Here is a 22,807-nt window from a genome sequence, read left to right as displayed (position 1 = left end):
TCTTGTACCGCCTGCAAATCTGTAGAGGCCACGCTAAATATTGTGGGAAATGTAGTCCTAAAGCTTTGTCAGCAATGTAATTATATAGATTAAAAAAAATAGTTTAGTAAAATATTCGAACGAGTCGGTAAGATGTTTATAGGTTATGCTATGTCAGCTGATCGCGATAGAAATGTATCTGCATCTTTAATACAATATTTTCACCAACTTTGTACCACAATTTTGTTAATACATATTTGTCTGGTCTACATAGGCTACTGTTAGTGTGTACAGAAGGAACTTTGTAATAATCAGACCAAAGACAATATCCTCCAAAACAGTGCTTTAATTTGTAAACAAAATACAGATGAGCACAAACCATAGAAGAAATACAAAACAAGTTAATTATACAATAAAAAAAAACATAGTCGTTATATTGTGCCATGTGTTTGCAGTTTTTTGATGACACTTTCCCAAAATAACTTAGACATTCAGTATCAACATAAACATGTGAACGTTCTGTTAAATACTGACCATCAGGTCACTTTGCCAACCCCAAGTACTTATGTGTGATAAACATAATGTAATATGTTCCTCTGTTGAAGACTAGCACACAGCCTGACTGGGACTGAGCAGCTGCAGTTAACCATACTTCCACAGAGCTGCGTATGCATGTCTTTAAATACGTCATAGCTTTTCTTTGTATCAGTACTGTAACAGAAATAGTTTGCTGTCTTTTACAGCATGCTGTACAGTCACTCTTCTTCATCTTCCTCACTCTCTGATTCCTCTTCAAATGCTTCCTTGTTTCCTCTTGTTAGGGAGCAGTTTAGAATTGCTTGCTGAACCTGTTGCTTTTCTTCTACAAATTTAAAAAAAGACAGAACTAGTCAGTTGAAATTTCAATACATCATGTAAGATTCATGTTCAGCACTGGTAAACATTTAAAGTTAATATCAGGACTATTATGAGTGAAGAAAAAACATGACTTAAGAAAAAAAATTCACTACTACTGCTACTCATTGTAATTGAGTTGAGTAAGAATTTTGAATAGCACACAATTAAAAAAAATCCCTTACCTTCATTTTTACACTGAGGGAGCATTCGATGGAGCTGCTGGGTGTTGTATCGGATCAGAAACTTCTGACATGTTCTCATTGTTCCTGGAATAAACAAACACGGTCAATTAATATTTAAGATAGTTAAAATATATGTCTAATCATTATGAAATATGTGTTTGATGCTTTTCTTACCTCCGACATGCAAACAGTTCAGAAAACAGGAGATCTTCTGCCCACGAGTTTCAATACAGGTAATGAAAGGCAATGCAGACCAGAGGAGTCTGTAACACTTTTTGGGGAAGCGCAGGAATACTATTCCCGTATGAGCATTCAGATATTTCACTAAAAAGGAACAAAAAAACATAGAACACAGACTTCAGTCATCAATACCCTGAAAGTACTGTGTGATTAGTGATTCATTCATTCATCCAATATCCAATATTCATCCTTTAAACAGAACACGCATCTATTTGTTTTCAGGAAACAGTTACATTACGTCAGCACTAAATATCTCTCTAATTATCTTACAAGCATTAGCTTGGACATCTACTGAAATGTAGCTGCTTACTTGAGTACTTTCATTCATGCAACTTATACCAAATTTCACAGGCAAATATTATTATAGGCTATGGGTGGAAATCACCAGAGGTCTCACGATACGATGTCATCCCGATACTTATGTCACAATGCGATATTATTGTGTTTTTAAACATAATGCAATATTCCGCAAAATATTGCAATTTATTACCCTTTTTCCAACTTTTCCCAATTTCAAATGATGTCCCCAAAAAGAAACTTTGTCAACATCTGTTTTTATCTAAAGAGATACATTTCTCTGTTTGCTCATCACTTCAATCTTAATGCTGCTCAGTGGGATTGTCAAGCAGGCAAACTGACCAACACATGTATAATAATATCGATACTTGACGTTTGTGTATCGAAACAGTATTACTACGGAAAATATTGCGATACTATACAGTATCGATTCCTGTATCTGTTCATAAAATGCATGATGCATTGCTATAGTTTAAACTACACAACAACATGAGATGGTAATAATCAAGTTAATTTACACAAAAAGTAAAAAAAATAATATAACAGACTGGGTCCATTCTGCTATATGAGTGTTAGTTCCATAACATTTTCTGTTTATGTATCTGAAATTTTGTTTTAAATTGCGTTTTAGTAAATCATTTAACCACTGCTTACCAGAGAACCTGATGCTGCAGAGAGCTGCCCCATAGTCCCCATGTATGCGGGCCACTGCTGCCTTCACTGTCGCTGCAATAGCTCGGTCATCCAGCAACAACAGGCGGCTCCGGTCCGACACGTTCACTTCGCACAGTAAATACCTACCAACAGAAGAGGTGCCATCAGAAACGAACTGTTAACACACTAAATGTGAGCAATGGTAACTTACATCAACAGCACATTTTACCTGGACTTCACACGCACCATCACTGCTTCCTTCTTCTTCCGTGCGAACTTCCGTCAACAAAACTATCTAGTACCCGAAGAGTGTCACTAGCGCCACACGCTGGTCATATTTGCAATGCTGGGTGCATTTGACACTAGACACTGGGCAGCAGCCTACGCTACGAGTTCATCTAGCTAGAGTGTTTCGAAACAAAAAAACAAACAATACAAAAACACTGAATGTTCATATAAATCAACAAAAGGGAAGGGATGATCGTCAAGAGCTAAAAACTGAACAAAAAGGTCTGATTTAGTTAAGAGCAATCTTTTGACACTTTAGAAAAAACACAATACACCCAGTTAAAGACGAAACGGGAAGGCCTGTGTTTAAAACCATTCATACCCCTTCGGTAACTATGACAATCTCCATCGTTGTCAGCCAATCACAAACTTGCGTTTCCTTCTCTTATGCACGCTTGACGCCATCTTGAAATTACACCCGCAGTTAGTTTTAGCCAGTCGCTCTCAAGTTAAAACGCACAACAACTCTTTACATCATTTCTACTGTGCCCGGTATGAACAGCTCACGAAACAAACAGGCACCGACAGTCAGCAAAGGTCAGACGGACGCAGACACCGGCTCGGAGGCGAACCACAGGGAACGAAAGACTGGTGGAGGAATGCTGAAAAAGCTGAAGTCGAGGCGCAGTCAAACGGATAAATGGCCTGTAGTCACAGAGGATGAACTCCGGGCTCTGGGAAGAGAGATTACCCCGGACAATGTCCTGGGTCTCCGGGTAGTCACGGAGGGTAAGCGAGCGAAACGTTAACTTGGTCTTAAGTGAAGTCGGTAAAATCCCACCGTTGAACGGGCACAATTTATCTCTATGCTAATTGTGACTAAGTGACGAGTTTTCATATCAACTGACCAATAAGTTCCCTAATTGCAATGAAAGCGTGAATTTAAATTAGTCAAACAGGTTACTATATGCCAAACTACGTTTTGAGTAGGGCATCCCACCCAGAAGTAATGTTGTTCCAATCCCCCTGTACTTTAAACTGTATAAAGGCATTTTTTTGGGTCAGTTGGGGGGGGAAGATCAACTGCTGCAAACATAAAATACTATCATCTTATAACCCTGTAATGGCAAATATTGTAGATAAAACCACAAAACGGCAAACTAGTGCTGTCAAACAATTCAAATATTTAATCGTTTTTAATGGCATCAATGTCATAGTTAACTCGCAATTAATCCCAATTAATCTCCGATTTTTATCCCATTGTCCCATTATTTTTTTTTTGTCATTTTAATGATCTTAACATGAAAAAGTGGATCAGCTTGCTTCTTGCAAATGTTTTTTTTATTGAAAACAACATTGGCAGATAGCCTACTGTAGTGTTAAGTATCACACATTCTCACTCGGAGCAGTCTGAATGACTGCTCCGAGTGAGAATGTGTGATGAACTTGGAGCAAATAATCTCTCATACAATGTAATAATTTCAATTATTAAAAGGGTGAAAAAAGTACCTTGACGAGGGGGTGGAGAATTAGCATCAGCTGTATGCTTGGCCATCAAGTGGTATTTCAGACTGGACGTTACTACTCTTTGGCCGACTCACAAGCCCAAACAAGTGTGTGGGGCGTGCCTTTTGTTTTGTTTCCGGTCTAGCTAGATCCGGTGTGGTGTCGTAGTTTTCTAACGTTACTAGTTGCAACAGTATGTGGAAAAATCTACAAAGTTTGCTAGGCCAAAAAGTATATTAATATCGCGATTTAAAAAAATTGACAACGTCAACTACTACAAACAAATTTGAAGTTTTTTTTTCTGCCCACCCAACAAATGCAGGTCTATTCACTAAACATTGAGATTTAGTTTGGTCTCCATTGCAGCTTTAAGTCATTTAATCATATATTTATTTGGCCCCTTTTCTTTTATTCTCCTGTAATTGTCACCACCTTCCTCCCACTAGTAACCGCCCTGGTTGAAACCTCAGAGTCAAACCTCAGGGTCTGTCATCAGACACCCAGTTTACCACAGTTACAACAAATTCATAATGTTTGTTTAATTGTTTTTGGCCTTTCCCCCGGACCAGACAACAATGCCATCACTTCCCTTCTCTCTCACAACACATTGTTAAAAAAGCTGCTAGCGAGCATTACTCACTGCTGCTGCAAGGTGCAGGAGCCAGAAAACAGTTACTGAAACCCTGGTTGCTCATCTCAGTGCTATCTCTGTTCATAAAGTAAGGGTTAGCCCTTATGTTACACTGTATACACAGTATTTTGTGACTTGCCTGAAAATTCCTCATGTAAGTATTGGTAAGTCTAATTAACTGTCAAAGAAGAGTCTCTGTGTGCAAGTGGGTGCTTGCTTGCTGTCCCATAATGGACTCACTCACTTTTTATTTGTATTTGTCTTAACGTGAAGTCACACTAGTTATTTCACATTCCAGACTATCTGTGCAAACTTGAAGACAACATCTACAACATTGACTTCACACGTTTCAAAATCAGAGATCTGGAGACAGGAACGGTGCTGTTTGAGATTGCCAAACCTCCAAACAGCGGTAAGTGACATATTAACTTCTGCAACTATTTATTAAGCTCACAAAGTCTTTCTCAGGGAGATTTGTTTTCACTCAACATGACACGTTTTCTTGTACAGCCAAATTTCTACAAAACTGTTAATTGCTCGCTTACACTTTTTTGGTGCCTGACTGCTTAATTACAGTTATTTTCTCTGTATCATCTCTGGAAAGCTAATCCTTTCTAAGATGACCAGTTTGGAGAAGCATATAAACAGACTGTTGTTGAGTTATAGCTGGGGTTGGGTACCAAAACCTAGTTCCACTATGGAACCGGTTCCTATGCAACCGGTAGGTATCGGACCGGATGAGAACCCAGATTTTGGTTCCTCACTTTGGTTCCACTTAATGTGTCGACTGAAATGTTTTCCCTCTGTTGCTCCGAAATGAACGTAAAAATATCCCACTTTCTCTGTAGTGTACCGTTAGCTATCTACCATAAATGTAGGCTTCTTTTAAAATGTCATTTTTTTTCTCCCTCTGGGCTCTGGTTAGCATACCAACTCAACATTTATTTAGTTGTTACTTGTTAATAGTGTAACTCTTATTTATAGTCAGTTTCATTGTTAGTTAGTGTCATAGTTAGTTACATTAATGTAGTTGTGTGTTAGGTGACTTAGGTTTACTTATCATATATTTAAGTACTTTAAAACGTTAATATGTTGTTAAATTTAAATAATTTTAATTAAAAGAAAACTCTATAAAAAAGCCGCTTTTGATGTCATTTTTTTAGTTTTTCAAGAATCAGTTTGGGAATCTGAAACATTTTAAAAGTACCGGTTCAGCATTGGAATCGTAAATATCCAACCGATACCCAACCCTAGTAATAGCTCACATGTGTTGTGTACAGTCAACAAAGCCCTTTATTTACCAGGCACAGGAATGACAGCCTTTCCCAGGGATCACAGCTCTCTATGGTTTACTTGTATCCCCAGAAACATAAATATAAGAACAGAAAATCCCACAAGTAGAAGCAGTGCTTAAGCAAGGTGTCATTTGCATTGCAACATTCAGATTTAGGAAAAGAATTGGGAAACCTCGGTGTGTCCTTCACGTCTTGATCTGATTCTTTTGACATTGCTCTTACAAACTACACTATATTAAGGCCATCAGTTTTATCACAGCTTTTTTTCTTTTTAGAATATCTGCTGAACAATCATTTTAATAATTATTTAGAACATTCAACATCACGTTGAGCAGTAATATGCAACAGGTAACATAATATGTATCTTTAACTAAACATGTTTTGTGTATTAGGGTCTGCGGAGGGTGAAGACGAGAGTGGAGATGTAGACACCAGTGCAGGGCGTTTTGTCCGATATCAGTTTACACCAGCCTTCCTAAAACTGTGCACTGTTGGTGCAACGTAAGTAAATGAACCGTAAAGTTCTGACTAGTAATGGCTGAAAGCGTAATAATCGGACTTTCACGTTAAGTCCACTTAAGTTGTTTGAATGTTTTTGTTCCACCTGGATTGTAAATGTCGTCTTCTTTTGTTCCCGTTTCTAAACCTCAGTGTGGAGTTCACAGTGGGCGACCGGCCCATTAACAACTTTCGTATGATTGAGAGACATTACTTCCAGGGACGCCTTCTCAAGAACTTTGACTTTGACTTTGGCTTTTGCATTCCCAACAGCCGCAACACATGCGAACACATCTATGAGTTTCCACAACTTCCAGATGACCTCAGTGAGTTTTTTATTTTGCTCAGCCACTAATGTTAATTCTGTTGCATATTTTTAAAATACTAATCCATATTTGAATCTTTGATTATATGCCATTTCTTCCCTCTCTTATTTCTTCTCCTCTTCCAGTTCGCCAAATGGTGGCACACCCTTACGAGACCAGATCAGACAGTTTCTACTTTGTGGACAACAAACTCATTATGCACAACAAGGCAGACTATGCCTACAATGGTGGTCTGTAATACCCGCAGGGGAAAATGTTTGCAATACTTCCCAGGGGATTGTTCTACTGCATTACAACCATCCAAAAGCTTCTTGTTGGGGGACATAAATATTCTCTCCTTTGTGTAAAATTTCCCTAAACGTGACAACTTTCTTCAGAAGCAACGGACCACATCTGCCTTCATATCAAATCATGGATCCTATCGTCATTAGAGCTCCGTTTCTGGGACTACGAGGAATGTTCGGTCAGATATTTCTCTGTTAAATCCAACTGAAACCTTTTTGTTCTGTCTTTCGGTTTGTCATACAAGTATCATGTTACACTATTTCCATTCAGTTTCTTTCCGTCTCTGCTGGAAAGGGACACTTTGAGTCACATGGCAAAGCCTGTTGACTGGGGTAGTTTTAACTTTATTTACTCTAGTGTGTAGGTGTTTTCAGTTGATGTTTATTTGAACTACCTTTCGCAAGTGACAATTGTTTCCGGTATGGAAAAGCAAGCATTAACTAGATGTTTACAGTATTGTAAGTCATAGATGATCTTTTAATTAATTTTAGCACTAGTTGACAGTTTGAGTTTCATTCTTGCTTAAATATCTACTATTAGTTGTTGTTGTCATCAGGACTGTTTGTGTCAGATATTTAAGCTTGGTTTCAATTTCATGAGGAACTTCAGGTCTTTAGTAGGACATTTTTTTTTTATTTAAGCAAAGCATGAGCTCTTTTCATGATGCCAGGTGTCATGTTTAACCTGCTAATATCTCTTGCATTTTTATGACAACAGTTTTCACAACCTCATTGGCTGTCGACTGGGAATCTACAGTAGTGTTTGTTCTATAAAATTCTGTAACCACTGCACACTGGGGGGAAAAAATCAAGTCAGTAGCAAAATCTGAGTTACTGGAATTGGTTTATACGGTATCTATGTCTAAAGCAGTTTGTTCTTCCTGATTTCTTCACTCAAAAGTAGTACACGGTTATGTAATCCCTTGAAGGATGTCTTCCTGGTTTATTTGGCACAACAACACTGTGAATCCCACTCTCTAGGAGCTGAGTTGGTCCAGCGGTGTGTTATAAAGATCCAACATGTCTCTGAGTGTATTTTCTGCTGCTCTATGCTCAGTTTCTCAATCTACCAATGAAATACCCCAACAACACACAGCATGACAGTACAGAGTGACAGAGCGTGGTAGTTGAGTTGAGTATTTTTAATGAGAAAGTAGGGTAGATTCATAACTAGACCAGTTTCTCTGTTCATGGAAGACTATTCTGGTGGTTTTGCATATTGTAGCCCATTTACTACAAATTGTGTGTGATGTTTTTGTTATACATTTTTCAATCTATTAGGTGCACCTTCACAGCCCTACAATAAATCTTTCTCAGTTAAGCTTGCAATGCTCATTTTTGGTTATACTTTTTAATCTAAAAAGGTGTTTGAGATTTGGTTATGTGGTCATGGTTGTGGTGCTGTTGAATTGTATTCCATCTACTGAATGGTGTTCCTGAAAGGTTTGGATGTCTGTAGTTCATAGAACACACCAACAATGAGGAGTTTGAACATAAGTAGGCCTGCCTCTCATTTCCAGTTTAACTATCCACCATGATTATCTAGTTCTACATCTCTGATATTTCATATCGTACAGACATGAATGGACATCAGTGGCTGCCTGAAAGGGAGGCAGGAAAGAATTCTAAAACCTTGTAAATGGTCAGCATCACTTTACACTTGTAATGTTTTAAATCATGCAAAACCACTGGAACAGTCTGGATGTTGTTTTCAAAACTAATGATTCTCTTACCATACATTGTAACATAGTTTCTTTGTGCCTTATGTTATTCAGGTGTTTGATATGTTTTTTTTTATGCAAGAGAACTTTGTGCATCATCTACCTGTATGGCAAACACGGCATTAACCTAAAGGGTAGAGAATTCCCCTTCAGCTTCTTGCAGCCTAACTGGTGTCTTACAGAATGCATTGAGTCATTTCATATCTTATATACTTTTTTTTAATTTTTTTAATTAGTATAGAATCAGTGACAACTTATTGTGTAGTCCATTTATAACTCCGACAAGTGTGATATCAGGCACGCACTTGTACAATCTTAGCCTTCAAACCTATGACCTATACAACACAAATCTTTTGTCAATTGGACTCAATGGATGCATCTTAGTTGGACTGCTGGTAAGCCGCACTGGTGTTGTAGAAGCATTTGTGGGAACATTTTGCATTGTTTGCCATACAGTATCAGTCAGGGGTATTTTGTCATATAATCTAATGACCTAAATGCCTTGAAAAGTAGATACACTTTACATTTCTGCACAAAAGACCAAATGACCCAATAAATGTATGGATCCATGCTGTAACCTGTTGCATAGACTACTCCTTTTAGATTGGCTACTTTTACAAATTATACATGCACGTCGTGTTAGACCTATTGTAAATAAAAAATGGTGCAAAACATTGAAAACCTACTGCTCATTATGAACAGATTATGAATGGTTATTGGGAGTTTTTAAGCTTCCAGCTGGCATGAATGGCGAACACACTCACACACACATTTGTGTGTATTTGAGACTTTTGACTTCCTCTGTCAGCACAATGAGAATTTCAATAAAATTACATTGACTTATTTCATTTTTACTTGTTTCCTAAAGTTGTAAGAAAACTGTGTTGGATAAAGGCACATATTTAACTAAAGTCCAATTTCCGGTCCACACAGTTGTCCATGACGAACAGACTGCATTACCCAGAATCCTCAGCTCAAAACAGACATCACCGGGGGCCCATGCTTTTAATCATGGCGGCCGCCGCTAAAAAGGTGGTTACTGTTGACTCTAGCAGTAGTGACGATGAAGCGCTTAAAAGATGTCGCGAGGCAGTTTGGAACATACGAAGTGACAAAAACAAAGGTGAAAATGTTCCTGTTGTGTTATTAATGACAGACGAAGTAAACCTTTATGTACAGACCGATAAACTCCAACAGAAATACGACATAAGCCTGGGAAGTAGTCCACCCAGTTATAATTCAAAAACACAGGTGCTAACGTTAATTGTAATTAAACGTTGACTAAAGTTACGTGACCGTCAGAAATATACCTTTTTTATGGGGCCTAAGAGCTCATTGACTTGCTCTAACTTTTTGCTGCGTTAGGTTTGATCTTTCCCACCAATAACTGAGCTTGCTAACGTTAACGTTTAGTCCATTCAAACTCATTCGGACAGTATTTGTCAAATGCGTTTTACCTGTTGGTAACGGCTGCTTTCTGTGTTCGTTTTAGATGAGGACAGCAATGTACAACAGTCAAAGCGGTAAGCCTTTTTTGTCAACATTACATCTAACTATATAAAATTATGGGAAGCTAACAAATAGTTTCTGGATCTCCACATAATGTAAGTAGCTTAACGCTATATAATTATCTGAACAGCTTCCTACAATTAGGAAGTTGAAATAGTTTAAGCATCCTAGCTAAACCTTATATTTAACGTGCAAAATTTGCAGATGTCATACATATATTTCAATATCAGAAATGTAGTAAGTTTGAATATTGCCTTCCTATGCAATAGTGTTGTTGTCGCTGACCATGACCACGATGGCAACGAGCTCCAGGTCACCAAAGGGTTTCAAATACACGTTGCTAAAAAGTTGGGACATCTGCTTGACAGGTAACTGTGTTGAGGAATTTTTCATTTTAATACAATAATCTCATAATTCATGCACATATATTTACACCTGACTTCTGATGTGCCTGTTACCGCCAGTTCCATTACAGAGATGCAGACTGAGACTTTATCCTGTGTGAAATCATCTAAATGTGGTGGTAGTGATGATGATGATGATGGTAAGGTTGATGTTTTTTTAATTTTATTTTCCCTGCTGCTTTTCTGGGGATTCTGCTATGTTGTCTTTCAAATGCATACATATCCACGTATTTTTGTTCCTTCTCTAGGATTTCGTCTGTTTTCTACGTCAGTCCTGGGACAGACAGCTGATGAAACTCCAGCCCCTGTGAGGCGTCGGCCTGTTCCCAGCTCAAGGTTGTTATTATTTTGTTTTTAAAGAACTCTGATAAGTTTGTGTAGTCCTTAACGTTCTACATCCCTCTGTTGGCCACAGTGACAGCGATAGTGAGATGGAAACAAGGCTGAGGGAGGCAGCGGTGTCTCTCAAAGATCTCTTCCACACGTCGTCCCAGCCCTCTACACTCTGCACTCCCTCAGCAGAGCTTCCCTGCTCCGAAAAAGTAAAGAAAAAGACGAAAGTGGCAGAGGGAGAGGAAAACTATGTTAAGAAGAAGAAGAAAAAGAGGAAATCAAATCAAGAGAGCGAACAGGTGGACTCTGAAAGTTCTCCTCTTAATGCTCAAAGAAATGGTGAGAACACCTCAGAGCAGGAACACACGCAAGTCAAAGTCAAAGTGAAACGGAAAAAGAAAAAAAAGCGAGAATTACACACAGAGGAAGAAGCTTTGAACTGAATTTCCTCTAACTAATTAATCACTGTTTCGGGGATGTTTGTTTGTTTGTTTGGTTTCTAGTCTGACATATTTTGTTACAAGCTTGAAATATTTTCCCCAAAACATTTTGAGTATATTTTCAGGAAGCCACATGTTTGTGAGCATGCAGCAAATGCACAACAGTAAATGCATCCAAAATGTGTAAAAACCTATTTTTCATTCAAAATCTTTTCATACCATCGCTCATGGTTAGTCTTGAAATAGTCTTTACTTTGTCATTAAGGCATTTCAAGGCAGTGACATTAAAAAAAGCATGTGGTTTACAAGTTTCAACTTAATATACAATTTCAGAATGTTACTAAACATTGTAAAAATAAATGCTGGTGTTGATTTTTCACATGGATTGTTTTATCAAAAGTGAATCTCCTCTAATGTTGTTCGTGTTACAGTGCTACAGAGTTTGAAACATCGAAGCTGAGTCCACCTTGTGGCCTCTGACTCCAGGTATCTTATGGAAATTTACACCAGAGGTAGCTGTCCATCCAGAACACCATACCAGCTAGTTGTGCGAAGACAGTTCTACTGTGCAGTAGAGACCATTTGTGTAGGGATGTAAGTGCTGATGTCTGTTGGTGAAGGGGAGAGCAGATGAGACTGATGACTTTCTGTGGTCTGAGAAGCAGGATACAGCTGGAGGCTCTCGGAGGAAGCTGTTGACAAAAAAAAAGGTTCATTTTGGCTGGAAAGCCAATGACAATGACCTTTCCAATACAGAAAAAGAGAAACCATAGGCTGTTCTATAATCTTATGATCAAAACAAATCTGTGTAGTGTTGAGGTTTGGTAGCAAGGGTCTACTGGGTTACTGCTCCTGTACGGTGGGGAGAATAAATATTTGATACACTTCCAATTTTGCTTTTCCTACTTACAAAGCATGTAGAAGTCTACACATCTTTACACTGGGTACACTTCAACTGTGAGACAGAATCTAAAACATCCCAAAAAATCACATTTAATTTTTTAATTTGCCTTTTATTGCACAACATAAGTATTTGATACAGCAGAAAGCAGAACTTAATATTTGTTTGTTTTAAAATATATTTTTGCATATACAGAGATCATACGTTTCCTGTAGTTCTTGACCAGGTTTGCACACACTGCAGCAGAGATTTTGGCCCACTTCTCCATACAGACCTTCTCCAGATCCTTCAGGTTTCAGGGCTGTCGCTAGGCAATACGGACTTTCAGCTCTCTCCAAAGATTTGCTATTGGGTTCAGGTCTGGAGACTGGCTAGGCCACTCCTTAGTTGCCCTGGCTGTGTGTTGTTGGTCGTTGTCATGCTGGAAGACCCAGCCATGACCCATCTTCAATGCTCTTACTGAGGGAAGGAGGTTGTTGGCCAAGATCTTGTGATACATAGCCCCATCCATCCTCCCCTCAATAAGGTGCAGTCGTCCTGTCCCCTTTGCAGAAAAGCATCCCAAAAGAATGATGTTTCCACCTCCATGCGTCACGGTTAGAATGGTGTTCTTAGGGTTGTACTCATCCTTCTTCTTCCTCCAAACATTGCAAGTAGAGTTTAGACCAGAAAGCTCTAATTTTGTCTCATCAGACCACATGACCTTCTCCCATTCCTCCTCTGGATCATTAAGATGGTCATTGGCAAACTACACACGCCTGGCCATGCGCTTGAGCAGGGGGACCCTGCGTGCGCTGCAGGATTTAATCCATGACTGTGTAATGTGTTACTAATGGTTTTCTTTGAGACTATGGTCCCAGCTCTCTTCAGGTCATTGACCAGGTCCTGCCGTGTAGTTCTAGGCTGATCCCTCAACTTCCTCATGATCATTTATGTCCGGCAAGAGATCTTGCATGGAGCCCCAGACCGAGGGAGATTGACCGTCATTTTGAACTTATTCCATTTTCAAATTATTGCTTCAACAGTTGTTGCCTTCTCACCAAGCTGCTTGCCTATTGTCCTGTAGCACATCCCAGGCTTGGGCAGGTCCATAATTGTAGCCCTGATGTCCTTACACAGCTCTCTGGTCTTGGCCATTGTGGAGAGGGTGAAGTCTGTGTTGTCTGTTTGATTGTGTTGACAGGTGTCTTTTATACAGGTGACAAGTTAAGACAGGTAATGAGTGGAGAACAGGAGGGCTTCTTAAAGAAAAACTATCAGGTCTGTGAGAGCCAGAATTCTAACTGGTTGGTAGGTGATCAAATGTTTTAGATTCAGCCTCTCACAGTTTAAGTGTGCCTAATGACACAACTACAGACCTCTACATGCTTTGTAAGTTCAGCCTTACGGCTGTGGCTCAGTGGTAGAGCGGTTGCCTGCCAATCGGAAGGTTGGTGGTTCGATTCCCCGCCGATGCAGTCATTGTCGAAGTGTCCTTGGGCAAGACACTGAACCCCGAGTTGCCCCCGGTGCTGCGCATCGGAGTGTGAATGTGTGTGAATGTTTATCTGATGAGCAGGTGGCACCTTGTACGGCAGCCCCGGCCACAGTGTATGAATGTGTGTGAATGTCCCCTGTAGATGTAAAAGCGCTTTGAGCAGTTGTTAAGACTGGAAAAGCGCTATATAAATACAGCACATTTAAATTTACATTTAAGTAGGAAAACCTGCAAAATCGGCGGTGTATCAAATACTTGTTCTCCCCACTGTAGTTAAGAAAGCAGTAAGGATGTGGACACATTGGCCTGTCCCTAAAATCAGACTGGCAGTATACCGTTTTTTGTTAAGTAAAAAATAAAAACTGTTAGGAATTATATGCAAAAAGTGTAAGACTATGGGGACGTCAATTACACAGGGAGACATTGCTAATAGACAAGGGCTCAATCACACACTTCATGCATTTGGTAAAAAGCGGTGATGGGGACCAAGGCAACTTTACTAAAACAAGGAAAAACTGTTACATTAGGCAATCTACCTGGGAAGACATTGTGGAATGTATATAGTCTTTCAGTTAACTGCTTAAAAGAACATTTCTTTGCAATGACCGTTAGTTATTTCATTGGTTTGGGTTCTTTCTTTGCCTAGCCACTGCGCTACACCTGTGGCTGTAATGCACATGTAAACTGTTTAGTGATGGACATATTGTGTTATTAAAAACGTTGAATGCATTACATTTATTTTACTCATATGGTGATGCATGCATGAATGGGAAATACTTATGTGCTTTCTTGCTAAGAGTTAGATGGAAGGATGGTTAGATACTACTCCCATGTCTGTTGTACATATGTAGCTGGAGTCAGCAGCCACTTACAGGCTCAAAACAGGAGGGACACATCTCTGTCCAAAGTATGACTGAAGAGGAAAATGATAGCCAGACTGTTTCTTAGCTGGGAGCAGGGACATCCGGGGGTCTTTTAGTCACCGTGGGTGACAAATTCAAATTGAGTGAACAGATAAGCGAGTGGTATCAATCTTCTCACAACTCTCGACAGGTAAGCAAATAAATGTATTCCCTGAAATGTTAAGCTGCTCTTTTAAAATCTTCCCGAATGGCATTTCAACAGCTACAATTTATTAAATTCATCTAATCGGATTATTAAACCCAGCATGATTGTGTCACGCTGAATCGTGGCAGACATGGCTCTGACATTGTCCAAAACCAATTGTATACTTTTGTGTAACTAGACGTGATGTCATTCCAAAGATGCTGTAGTAGGATGATGAATAAACCTGTGATTACCTGGCACAGGTGTGTGCGGCTGCAGGTGGAGAGTGTCTTCTTGTAGAGGTCGATCTGTCTCTTCCTCAGGATCTGCTGTTAGATTCTACCCAAAACAAAAACCAAAGACAGGTTTTTTTTTTGTATATCTAGTCAGGATTAGTTGTGCCTCAACAGAACAACCCAGCCATCTGACCCAGTTACCTGTCTGACGGCAGTGAGGCTGGTCAGCGTCCCCAGGCCCCCACTGTCAGCGATGAACATGGCTTGAGACAGCAGACTAGACGAATGGTACTGGGGCGAATCCAACTTGTTGTACACTGTAACGAGGAACAACATGAATCTTTGCTCAACATGACATGTTAAACTCACGTCAGTTTGTTGCTGGGGCCTTACTGTGACATGGCAGCTGCGCCATGGTTGCCATGAAGGGACTGGCACCCATATGACTCTGGAGATGGTGTGATAATGGCTGCTGGGGAGAGCCGTGAAGCTGCTGCTGGAATGAGATTGGCTGGAGAGTGGTGAAACCGCCCCCCACATTGTTGATTACAGGCACGGTCTGAGACTGCGTGGAGGCTAAACCTGTTAATCAAAAGACATTATTGTTCTCTGAATTATTCTTTTTATTCTTATATAGAAAAGAGAGGGAACTAGAGAGATGATGTTACCAATGAGAAGCGAGGACTCCCCCAGGCTCATGACGCTGGGCAGGGAGGCCATGATGAGGCCCTGTGAGGAGGCAGGGGACGCAGACAGACTGTGCAGCGAGGTCAGAGTGCTTACTGGGGGCAGTGGGCCACCGCCGGAAACCTGAGATCAGAGGACGGCATGGTCTCGATGGCAGCAGCGCATACAGGTACAGGTGTCTACAACAGTGGCTTCCAAATAAACTGACACAAATTACACCACAGCCCCCCCTTTTAAGAACATTTTGTCCATTACTATATCAATATGTGTATATATATATATATATATATATATATATATATATATATATATATATATATATATATATATATAAACAAGCACCATAAACCCATTATACAGGTCCCTCCCCACCAGAGCCTCTTAGGAGCCTTCCAGAAAACTCAGGTACTTTCCCCATTTTCCCGGGTAAACATCCAGCTTGGAAAACCGTTTGTATGACATCATTACAAACCCCGCCACCGAAGCCATCGCACAAGCCCACTCCTGGATTGATGACACCCCTTCATTTCTCCATCCTCTTAAAATAATCTGTCTGTCTGTCTGGTCATCATTGAACTAGTCTGGAACCAGCTTCTTAACTGCTTTACTATTCTGTTTAGGATTGACCCACTTTTAGATGTATTAATAAAGAAAGTGTATGAATCCCATGACCAACATAAGTCATTCATTCTGTCATTGTGTGACTTGTGTTGTTATGGCCGAGCTTATAGTGAAAATAAATGATTCCCCTTTTGCTGGAGACCCCCTGGACCCCACTTTGAGAACCACTGGTCTAAAATACCAACTCAGACAATGACACATGGTCTCACCAGCTTGTGGTTATGTGTCTCGAGAAGTGTGTGGCTGGGCTCCAGTTGAATGGGGCTGACCACCAGACGTCCCACTCTCTCTCCTGTGCTTCCTCTGGCTGAGCTCACGCTTTCGCAAAGGATCTGCTGGCTGTATTTCACCCCTGGAAAACAAGATGTCAGGCCCCAATACACTAACGGGGTTCACATTTTACACATTAAAAACACGCATCTGTTGATGGCTCCAAACTGCAGTATGAGGTAATGGAGAAATTTGAGCATGGGTACTAGAACCAGTACAGTCATGTCTACAAGAGTGTGGTGGACTGTTATTTGTTTTTATACCAAGGGATCAAAAGCGATAAGAAAATCTTAAGATCTGGCACAGGCGAGTTTAACTTTGTCTTGAAAGAGCACTCGCTCGCTTCCTCTTTCAGGGGGCAGTTCAAATTTCTCTCTTGAATTTTCATTTCTCACTCTTTAAGATTGCCTGTACATTGTTAGGGTATTACCATGCTCAGGGCTCGGTGGGAGGTTGGGGTGAGAAGAGGAGGCAGATTGGTTGGTAAAAGGTGTGTCGAGAGCCAGTTTGTGACGGAAGGCCTCCTCTTTGCGGCGGTTGGCGAACCAGTTGTACACGCGGACCTCGGTAACCAGGTTAGAACCAAGGCCAGCGAGCTGGGAGGGAGACACCCCCCTCTGATGACACTCTGCCCTGAGGGAGGAAGTGCACAGAGACATGGCTTTACATTTTGAATGCAGACGCTGTGTTGGTTACCTAATTCACAATTTCTTCAAAGGATTTTAGAGATACACTCAAACCCTTTGTGAGCTTAACCAGTCACCTACAGTCGAGCCACCAGACAGACCGACCAATGAAAACAGATGGTTTTGGTAGTATCATGTAATCAGCTATTGGGGCAACTTGACCAGAAGAACACTGTTAGAATTTTTACACCAATCTGCCTACACTTAGTACTACAAAAGGCTCAGCAATTATATGTTTTAGAGGTATTTGGTTGTAAGGAGAATGTGTAAGATCAGATACCAAACTTTTAGTGGCTTTAATAATGATATACAAAGCTGGACCTCACTGATCCGGCCCATCATTTGGGTTTCACTGGGCCAAAGTGACACATGTCTCACCTGTTACAATCCTCCACTAACCCCTCTCTCTCCTCTTTGCTAGGGTTCTTCTGTCGATCGTATGCGTGGAATAGAATCTGCAGGGACGCTGGACCCCATTTGAATCTGTTCCTCCGTCCTTTCTTAGACTCCTCTCCTTGCTCCTCCGCAGAGCCAAGGCCATGTTTGGCGTTGGTAAATTCTGAAAGGTGAATGGTAATTCATTTTTTTTTCTTCTTTGTTTACACCTCTCTTTCAGTCTCACACTCTTAGGTAACGGATATTTGATTGTTTGAAAGCAGAAAATAGGACTTTTGCAGCTTCACAGCTGCTGGTGTACTCACGCTGGCTGATCTCGCCTCGCTTCTTGACGTACCAGGTGTACAGAGACGCTCTCTTTTGATTCTTCATGGGCGTGCCTTTGTTGAGGTGCTGGGAGAGATGGGACTGGTTGAGTCCGGTGGACTCCACCACCTCTCTCTGAGGGAGGTTGTGCTGCTGCATGTAGCTTTTCACCATTTTAGCAACGTGCCAGGGGTCCTCCCTTTCAGACAAAGACATACTTTTTGTGTGTACCTACAAACCTTACATTATTGTGTATTTTTGTTTATTAGACAGAATTTTATCCTTTTTTAAAAGTTAAACCGTTTCTAGAAAAGTACTTAACAGCTTGCCACAACATTAGATATAATGCATGGTCACTCAGAAGGAAGTAGAGAGAGGCTTATTGACCGAGAGAGATAAGGGAAAGCACACAGGGGCAAAGTCCAGCCCGCTCAGATCACTGGAGGGGAAAAACATGTGAAAGGTTTATGAAGCCTAGACACTTTCTAACTGTCGGCTCAGGAGCAAATAAAATAAACAGAATGTCAAAACTCCCTGACTTTACCAGATTCAAATTCATAACGCAAAACCATTTTTTTTTTGACAATATACTGTTACAAAACATACTTTCATCTCAGAAAAGTGATGCAGTGTAATACAAATATCAGAAAACAGGTCGAAAAAAGATGTTGAAATATATCACTCATGCCCTATGTAAACACAGCCTCACATGACCAGCCCTGCTCCATTAATCTTCACCTAGAATGCATGTAGCTTATTTATTAAGAAATGGCCAGAGAATAATGATGAGGGTGGGTAATTAGTAACTAGCAAAGGAGGAACCCTCTTTAAATTCGCCTCAGAAGCCAGATTGTAGAGGGAGCGAGACGGACAGAGAAGCAGGAGAAGGAGGGAGGATTTGGTAAAGAGAGAGGGGAACCAAGCTTAAGAAGAAGAAAGGAAAAGAGGGGATGTTATCGGTTGAACTGGTGTTTTAACTCTCACGCTTAGTTTTGATATACAGGAACTGGAAGAAAAGAGAGGGAATCAAAAACGGCGTTGATGAAGTGGTCAAGGCACTTTTCAATTTTCCAGGTCCTACACAGGAACAGACACGTGGCTGTGTGAGAATAATGAGCAATTCAGGTGTTTTTTTGCTGTTGCCATGGAGCATCCAGAGAAGTGCGGGGATCTACTTACTGCAGTAGATGGTCAACTTCAGCCCTCAGTTTGGCCGCCTCCTCTGGGTGAAGCTTCTCCAGCTCTCGGAATATAGGCGGTGGAAAATCCATTTCTCCCTCCTCAGAGCTCTCTCCGTCCCCTCTCTCTCCCCTCTCGGTGCCAGCACTCGTCCTGTCTCGCTCCAATTCCCCCATGGCTTGGACCAGGATATCCCGGGACAGTCCAGATCCCAGCAAGGCCCAGATCAACTGCTCCTGAAGGGCAGTCAAACGGCTGGGCTTCGCCATGGCTGCTCCAGGCCTCTCCTCTATCCTCTCTTCCATTGCTCTGAAGGCTTACCTTGCTACCGCCTCGTAAACAAACACTGCTCTCATGTGCACTTCCACACTCAAATGACAGCCAGACAGGCGGTGTTGGGCCTCATATTTGTGGTCCCTCTTCAGCTTAAAAGAACACATACTTCCATTTTCCCTGTGTTGAATATCCTCCCGATGTGTCCGGGGCTGCCTGGTTTTAGCTCTCCACCTGCTGTTTTGCTTTCAAAGGTCAATTTTCTTTTTTTTTTAACCTTCCTCCTCTTCACCCCCTCCTCCTTACATGCGCCCTGTGAACTTTGTCCCCGCTCCCTCAGTCCCCAAGAGTGACCAAAGTGCAATTTAAAAACAATAAATAAACGAAACGGGATGTCAGAGTTGCATACAGGGCTGCAGAGGCAACAGATCACCTTGCAAAGCAGACAGAAAAAGACAAGTAATGACAACATAACAGAAAAGTTGGGTGGTCTATTTTTTAATGGAGGTATTTCTGATATCACAGTTAAACAGACTTTTGGGGACACACAAAGAAGCTCTTCTTACCCTTTTGTTTGAATTATGGATATTCAAAACTTTGATGTTAAACATGTAGTTAAAAAGTCATAAGAGGCACATCATTTAAAACCAATGTTGATTGGTTTTAAATGATCAAACACATGGCTTGATATGTCCTACAAGCCACTAGAGAGCGGTGTTGTGTCACATTTACTGCACGACCCCGTTTCAGGATGTGTCCCTCTACCAAAGTTACCCCACGTTAGGGGCTGTTGTGTCCGATAGAAACAAGTTTCTATGTTGAGTTCAATCACCCGGTAAGATAACAGCATTGTGACAGCTAAATCAGTATCTTTTTTTTTTAAATCACTTCTAAAAATGAAGGTGTTTTGAGTTGATTAACTTTGGTCATTAGTTTACATGTGTCTGTATTTATTTATGTGTATGTGCAGGTCGTGTATGTGTCCTATGTAATAACCAACGTTCAATGGTGGAAGAAGAACCCAGCTCCTTTACGTAAGCAAAAGTACTATTAACCACAATGTAAAAAACAACAACTCAATAATTAGTAAAAATCTGGCCTTTAAAAGTATATTATTTTTAAATTTCGGCTACTTAAAAAAAGTAGCCGTAAAAGTACTCATTCCACAGAAAATTAACCCTGTGACTGACATTGGTATATCATATTCTATTGTTTATACTTTAATCATTTCTGTGTGACCAACATTTTATTCTCACAGTATTTACAGTGAAGTAGTTTAGTTCAGTGGTTGTCAACCTAGAGAGGTTATTAAGTTGTGGGGGTTGTTTGATTACTGTGGTAGAAAGGAAAAATAAAAAAAGTGCTTTGACACAAATCTGTTTACCTCTTTTGTGGTATCTAATTTTTTGCTTTTGTGAAAATATGAGTCATATAAGAGTCATATTAGAGTCATTGGGACTCAAACAATTATTTTGGTGAGACCATGTGAGAAGTTTGGGGGGGAATGCCCTTTTGGTGGCTCAAAGACATCTGAGATGTGACAAGAGGCCCCAACTAGATGCTGCTTTTTTACAAGGGGTCACAAGTCCAAAAAAAGGTTGGGAACCACTAGTTTGAAATTTAACAATGTATTTTATTTCATAAGCATTTCATACACTATTTAAAATTGTCACCTGCAAGGTAATTAGTACCCAGCAGTCAAGTGAATGTAGTGGAGATAAAAGTGCTTTTGTAAAGTATAAGGTAGGCTAAAATGGAAACACTCAAGTTACAATACAAATACCTCAAAATTGCACTCAACTACAGTACTTGAGTAAATGTACTTAGTTATATTCCACCACTAGTAACATGTATGTTTACATATGACATCATCTAAATGTCTATGGTTTACTATTCTCAAATTTTTTATATATATTTTTTACTTAATCATGTTCCTTGTCAACCACTTTGCAATTGTGGTTTTGATATGGACCACATAAATAAACCACTGTTATCGCCATATGGTATTATTTTAAGGTCCATCTGCTCACCTGTTGATATTTTAACTGTCTCATGTCTAAATGAGACACACACAATCTTAATGTCACAGAATGCAAACATAATGTACATCTTGTACATAGGTTGAATACTGTTTCTAAGACTCTCTGATTTTATTCTTAGTAAAAGGCAACTAGGACCATGTTTTTTAGCAGATTTTTCGACAATGCATCTTAGAACTTCTACTTGAACTGTTTACATAGACAAGATTCCCTCGCCTTTGATACAGGCTCTTGTTTTAAGTCAAAGAAAGTTGTCAGGAATGATAAGTTGGAAGTGGACTGGGAAGGAAAGAGGGCAAACTGAATGGGAGAAAACCTTTGAGCGTTAATGTAGTCCTTTATCTTTTCTCTCTCTTTCAGTGTAAAATGCTCACTTTCTCTGCCTGGATCACCTTATACTATTCTCAGGTTCAGTCTATCAGCACCTTTTTGTGTAGAGCTCTTGTTACCCCACTCCACCCTTGGGAAGATGGCATTATACTGTATTTGAAAGGTTAACAGAGCTCCCTCTATCTCCCTGAGACATGCCACAGACCTGTAATTAAGTCCCATTGTACTATTCAGAGGAAACTCCTCACCAAAACGGACAGAGGGCAATGTGTGTGCATTTCCAACAGCTCAGATACTGCAGTGACTAATGCTCCACCACACAGGCTGGGTTTATCAAAATGGACCACATGCAGCACACATTAGGGCTTGCATTTTCCCTCTCCAGAGAACTCAAAGCTATGTTGATTGATAATGGGATCCAATCCACACTGTCCATCTCTCATTAGTGAGCCATTGCTGGCTGCCTCGGTCCGTGTTCTCAGTGCTACCTCTCTCTTTTTCTCTGTCTCAGCCTAGTGCCCTCCCCTCGGCCCCATCCACATCCCCATCCCCGCTATTCGAACCCCATTGATCATGCATGCAGAAATTTAACACACCCCTTAATTCCTGTCCAAATAGCCCCTGTCCCACTTCCAGAGCTTCATTGGCTCATCAGCAGTGGATAGAGTAGGGCTGTTTGTGGCTGCAGCATTCAATGAGGATAAACTGTGTAAGAGAGGACAATCACAAATCTAAATCTGTGCCCAAACATCCTGTGTTATATACACACTCTGAGCTTTTAGTGTTGCTCTGATATGATCGTGTGTTGCAGTGTATTTTGGAGACATAACCAGCACTATAGTGTCAGTATACTTCAAAATCTGCAGACTTTCCTAAACTTTGCACCAAACCCTGAGCTTTGGGTAGGACAGGATCAGGCTATAATTGATTGGCCT

The 22,807-nt window shown here is 40.5% G+C and overlaps 4 protein-coding genes and 2 long non-coding RNA genes across 9 annotated transcripts; 3 read left to right on the top strand and 3 right to left on the bottom strand.

Annotated features, from left to right (window-relative positions):
• Window positions 1–310: 310 nt before the first annotated feature.
• On the bottom strand, window positions 311–2,758 carry pop5 (POP5 homolog, ribonuclease P/MRP subunit). Its single transcript, XM_034871398.1, has 5 exons — window positions 2,479–2,758; window positions 2,250–2,392; window positions 1,233–1,382; window positions 1,059–1,142; window positions 311–841 (listed from the first exon to the last, which is right to left on the bottom strand). Exons 1-5 carry the CDS (start codon window positions 2,496–2,498, stop codon window positions 735–737), a joined length of 504 nt encoding a protein of 167 aa, XP_034727289.1. The 5' UTR covers window positions 2,499–2,758; the 3' UTR covers window positions 311–734.
• Window positions 2,759–2,970: 212 nt separating this feature from the next.
• Window positions 2,971–9,410, top strand: unc119.1 (unc-119 homolog 1). Its single transcript, XM_034871390.1, has 5 exons — window positions 2,971–3,266; window positions 4,913–5,026; window positions 6,302–6,410; window positions 6,561–6,733; window positions 6,859–9,410. The coding sequence occupies exons 1-5, from the start codon at window positions 3,032–3,034 to the stop codon at window positions 6,969–6,971; spliced, it is 744 nt and encodes a 247-aa protein (XP_034727281.1). The 5' UTR covers window positions 2,971–3,031; the 3' UTR covers window positions 6,972–9,410.
• LOC117944534 lies at window positions 5,284–22,133 on the bottom strand. Its single transcript, XR_004656598.1, has 3 exons — window positions 22,121–22,133; window positions 19,560–19,562; window positions 5,284–5,531 (listed from the first exon to the last, which is right to left on the bottom strand). It is a non-coding gene; the product is annotated as an uncharacterized LOC117944534 (long non-coding RNA).
• LOC117944535 lies at window positions 5,532–5,745 on the top strand. The gene is made up of 2 exons (XR_004656599.1): window positions 5,532–5,597; window positions 5,631–5,745. It is a non-coding gene; the product is annotated as an uncharacterized LOC117944535 (long non-coding RNA).
• On the top strand, window positions 9,663–11,709 carry c5h12orf43 (chromosome 5 C12orf43 homolog). Of its 3 annotated transcripts, none has more exons than XM_034871380.1 (6): window positions 9,663–9,861; window positions 10,231–10,261; window positions 10,517–10,615; window positions 10,712–10,783; window positions 10,898–10,987; window positions 11,067–11,709. In XM_034871380.1, exons 1-6 carry the CDS (start codon window positions 9,678–9,680, stop codon window positions 11,425–11,427), a joined length of 837 nt encoding a protein of 278 aa, XP_034727271.1. In that variant the 5' UTR covers window positions 9,663–9,677; the 3' UTR covers window positions 11,428–11,709. The 3 variants fall into 3 exon arrangements, with proteins under 3 accessions (XP_034727271.1, XP_034727270.1, XP_034727268.1); XM_034871379.1 differs by having other exon boundaries at window positions 10,712–10,791; window positions 10,900–10,987; XM_034871377.1 differs by having other exon boundaries at window positions 10,712–10,801.
• Window positions 11,775–19,738, bottom strand: hnf1a (HNF1 homeobox a). 2 transcript variants are annotated; one of them, XM_034871343.1, is made up of 10 exons: window positions 19,231–19,738; window positions 18,051–18,250; window positions 17,728–17,908; window positions 17,094–17,296; window positions 16,603–16,775; window positions 15,754–15,895; window positions 15,479–15,667; window positions 15,287–15,402; window positions 15,104–15,188; window positions 11,775–12,116 (listed from the first exon to the last, which is right to left on the bottom strand). In XM_034871343.1, the coding sequence occupies exons 1-10, from the start codon at window positions 19,533–19,535 to the stop codon at window positions 11,986–11,988; spliced, it is 1,725 nt and encodes a 574-aa protein (XP_034727234.1). In that variant the 5' UTR covers window positions 19,536–19,738; the 3' UTR covers window positions 11,775–11,985. The 2 variants fall into 2 exon arrangements, with proteins under 2 accessions (XP_034727234.1, XP_034727236.1); XM_034871345.1 differs by having other exon boundaries at window positions 16,603–16,745; window positions 19,231–19,737.
• Window positions 22,134–22,807: the final 674 nt, after the last annotated feature.

Source organism: Etheostoma cragini, chromosome 5 (assembly GCF_013103735.1).
Source record: "Etheostoma cragini isolate CJK2018 chromosome 5, CSU_Ecrag_1.0, whole genome shotgun sequence".
NCBI classification, from domain to species: domain Eukaryota; kingdom Metazoa; phylum Chordata; class Actinopteri; order Perciformes; family Percidae; genus Etheostoma; species Etheostoma cragini.
Note: the sequence above shows the minus strand (reverse complement) of the source record. Positions and strands in the feature narration are given on the sequence as shown.

Coding starts and splice junctions, on each gene's coding strand:
- unc119.1 (XM_034871390.1), top strand. CDS start 3,032: ATGAACAGCTCACGAAACAAACAGGCACCGACAGTCAGCAAAGGTCAG. Junction 6,411..6,560: donor CTGTGCACTGTTGGTGCAAC/GTAAGTAAATGA, acceptor TCTAAACCTCAG/TGTGGAGTTCACAGTGGGCG. Junction 6,734..6,858: donor ACAACTTCCAGATGACCTCA/GTGAGTTTTTTA, acceptor CTCCTCTTCCAG/TTCGCCAAATGGTGGCACAC.
- pop5 (XM_034871398.1), bottom strand. CDS start 2,498: ATGGTGCGTGTGAAGTCCAG. Junction 1,383..2,249: donor CTGCAGCATCAGGTTCTCTG/GTAAGCAGTGGT, acceptor GTTCCTTTTTAG/TGAAATATCTGAATGCTCAT. Junction 1,143..1,232: donor GAACTGTTTGCATGTCGGAG/GTAAGAAAAGCA, acceptor TGTTTATTCCAG/GAACAATGAGAACATGTCAG.
- hnf1a (XM_034871343.1), bottom strand. CDS start 19,535: ATGGAAGAGAGGATAGAGGAGAGGCCTGGAGCAGCCATGGCGAAGCCC. Junction 17,297..17,727: donor TTAGTGGAGGATTGTAACAG/GTGAGACATGTG, acceptor TTCCTCCCTCAG/GGCAGAGTGTCATCAGAGGG. Junction 15,668..15,753: donor GGAGTCCTCGCTTCTCATTG/GTAACATCATCT, acceptor TTTGATTAACAG/GTTTAGCCTCCACGCAGTCT.
- c5h12orf43 (XM_034871377.1), top strand. CDS start 9,678: ATGACGAACAGACTGCATTACCCAGAATCCTCAGCTCAAAACAGACAT. Junction 10,262..10,516: donor AATGTACAACAGTCAAAGCG/GTAAGCCTTTTT, acceptor CCTATGCAATAG/TGTTGTTGTCGCTGACCATG. Junction 10,988..11,066: donor CGGCCTGTTCCCAGCTCAAG/GTTGTTATTATT, acceptor TGTTGGCCACAG/TGACAGCGATAGTGAGATGG.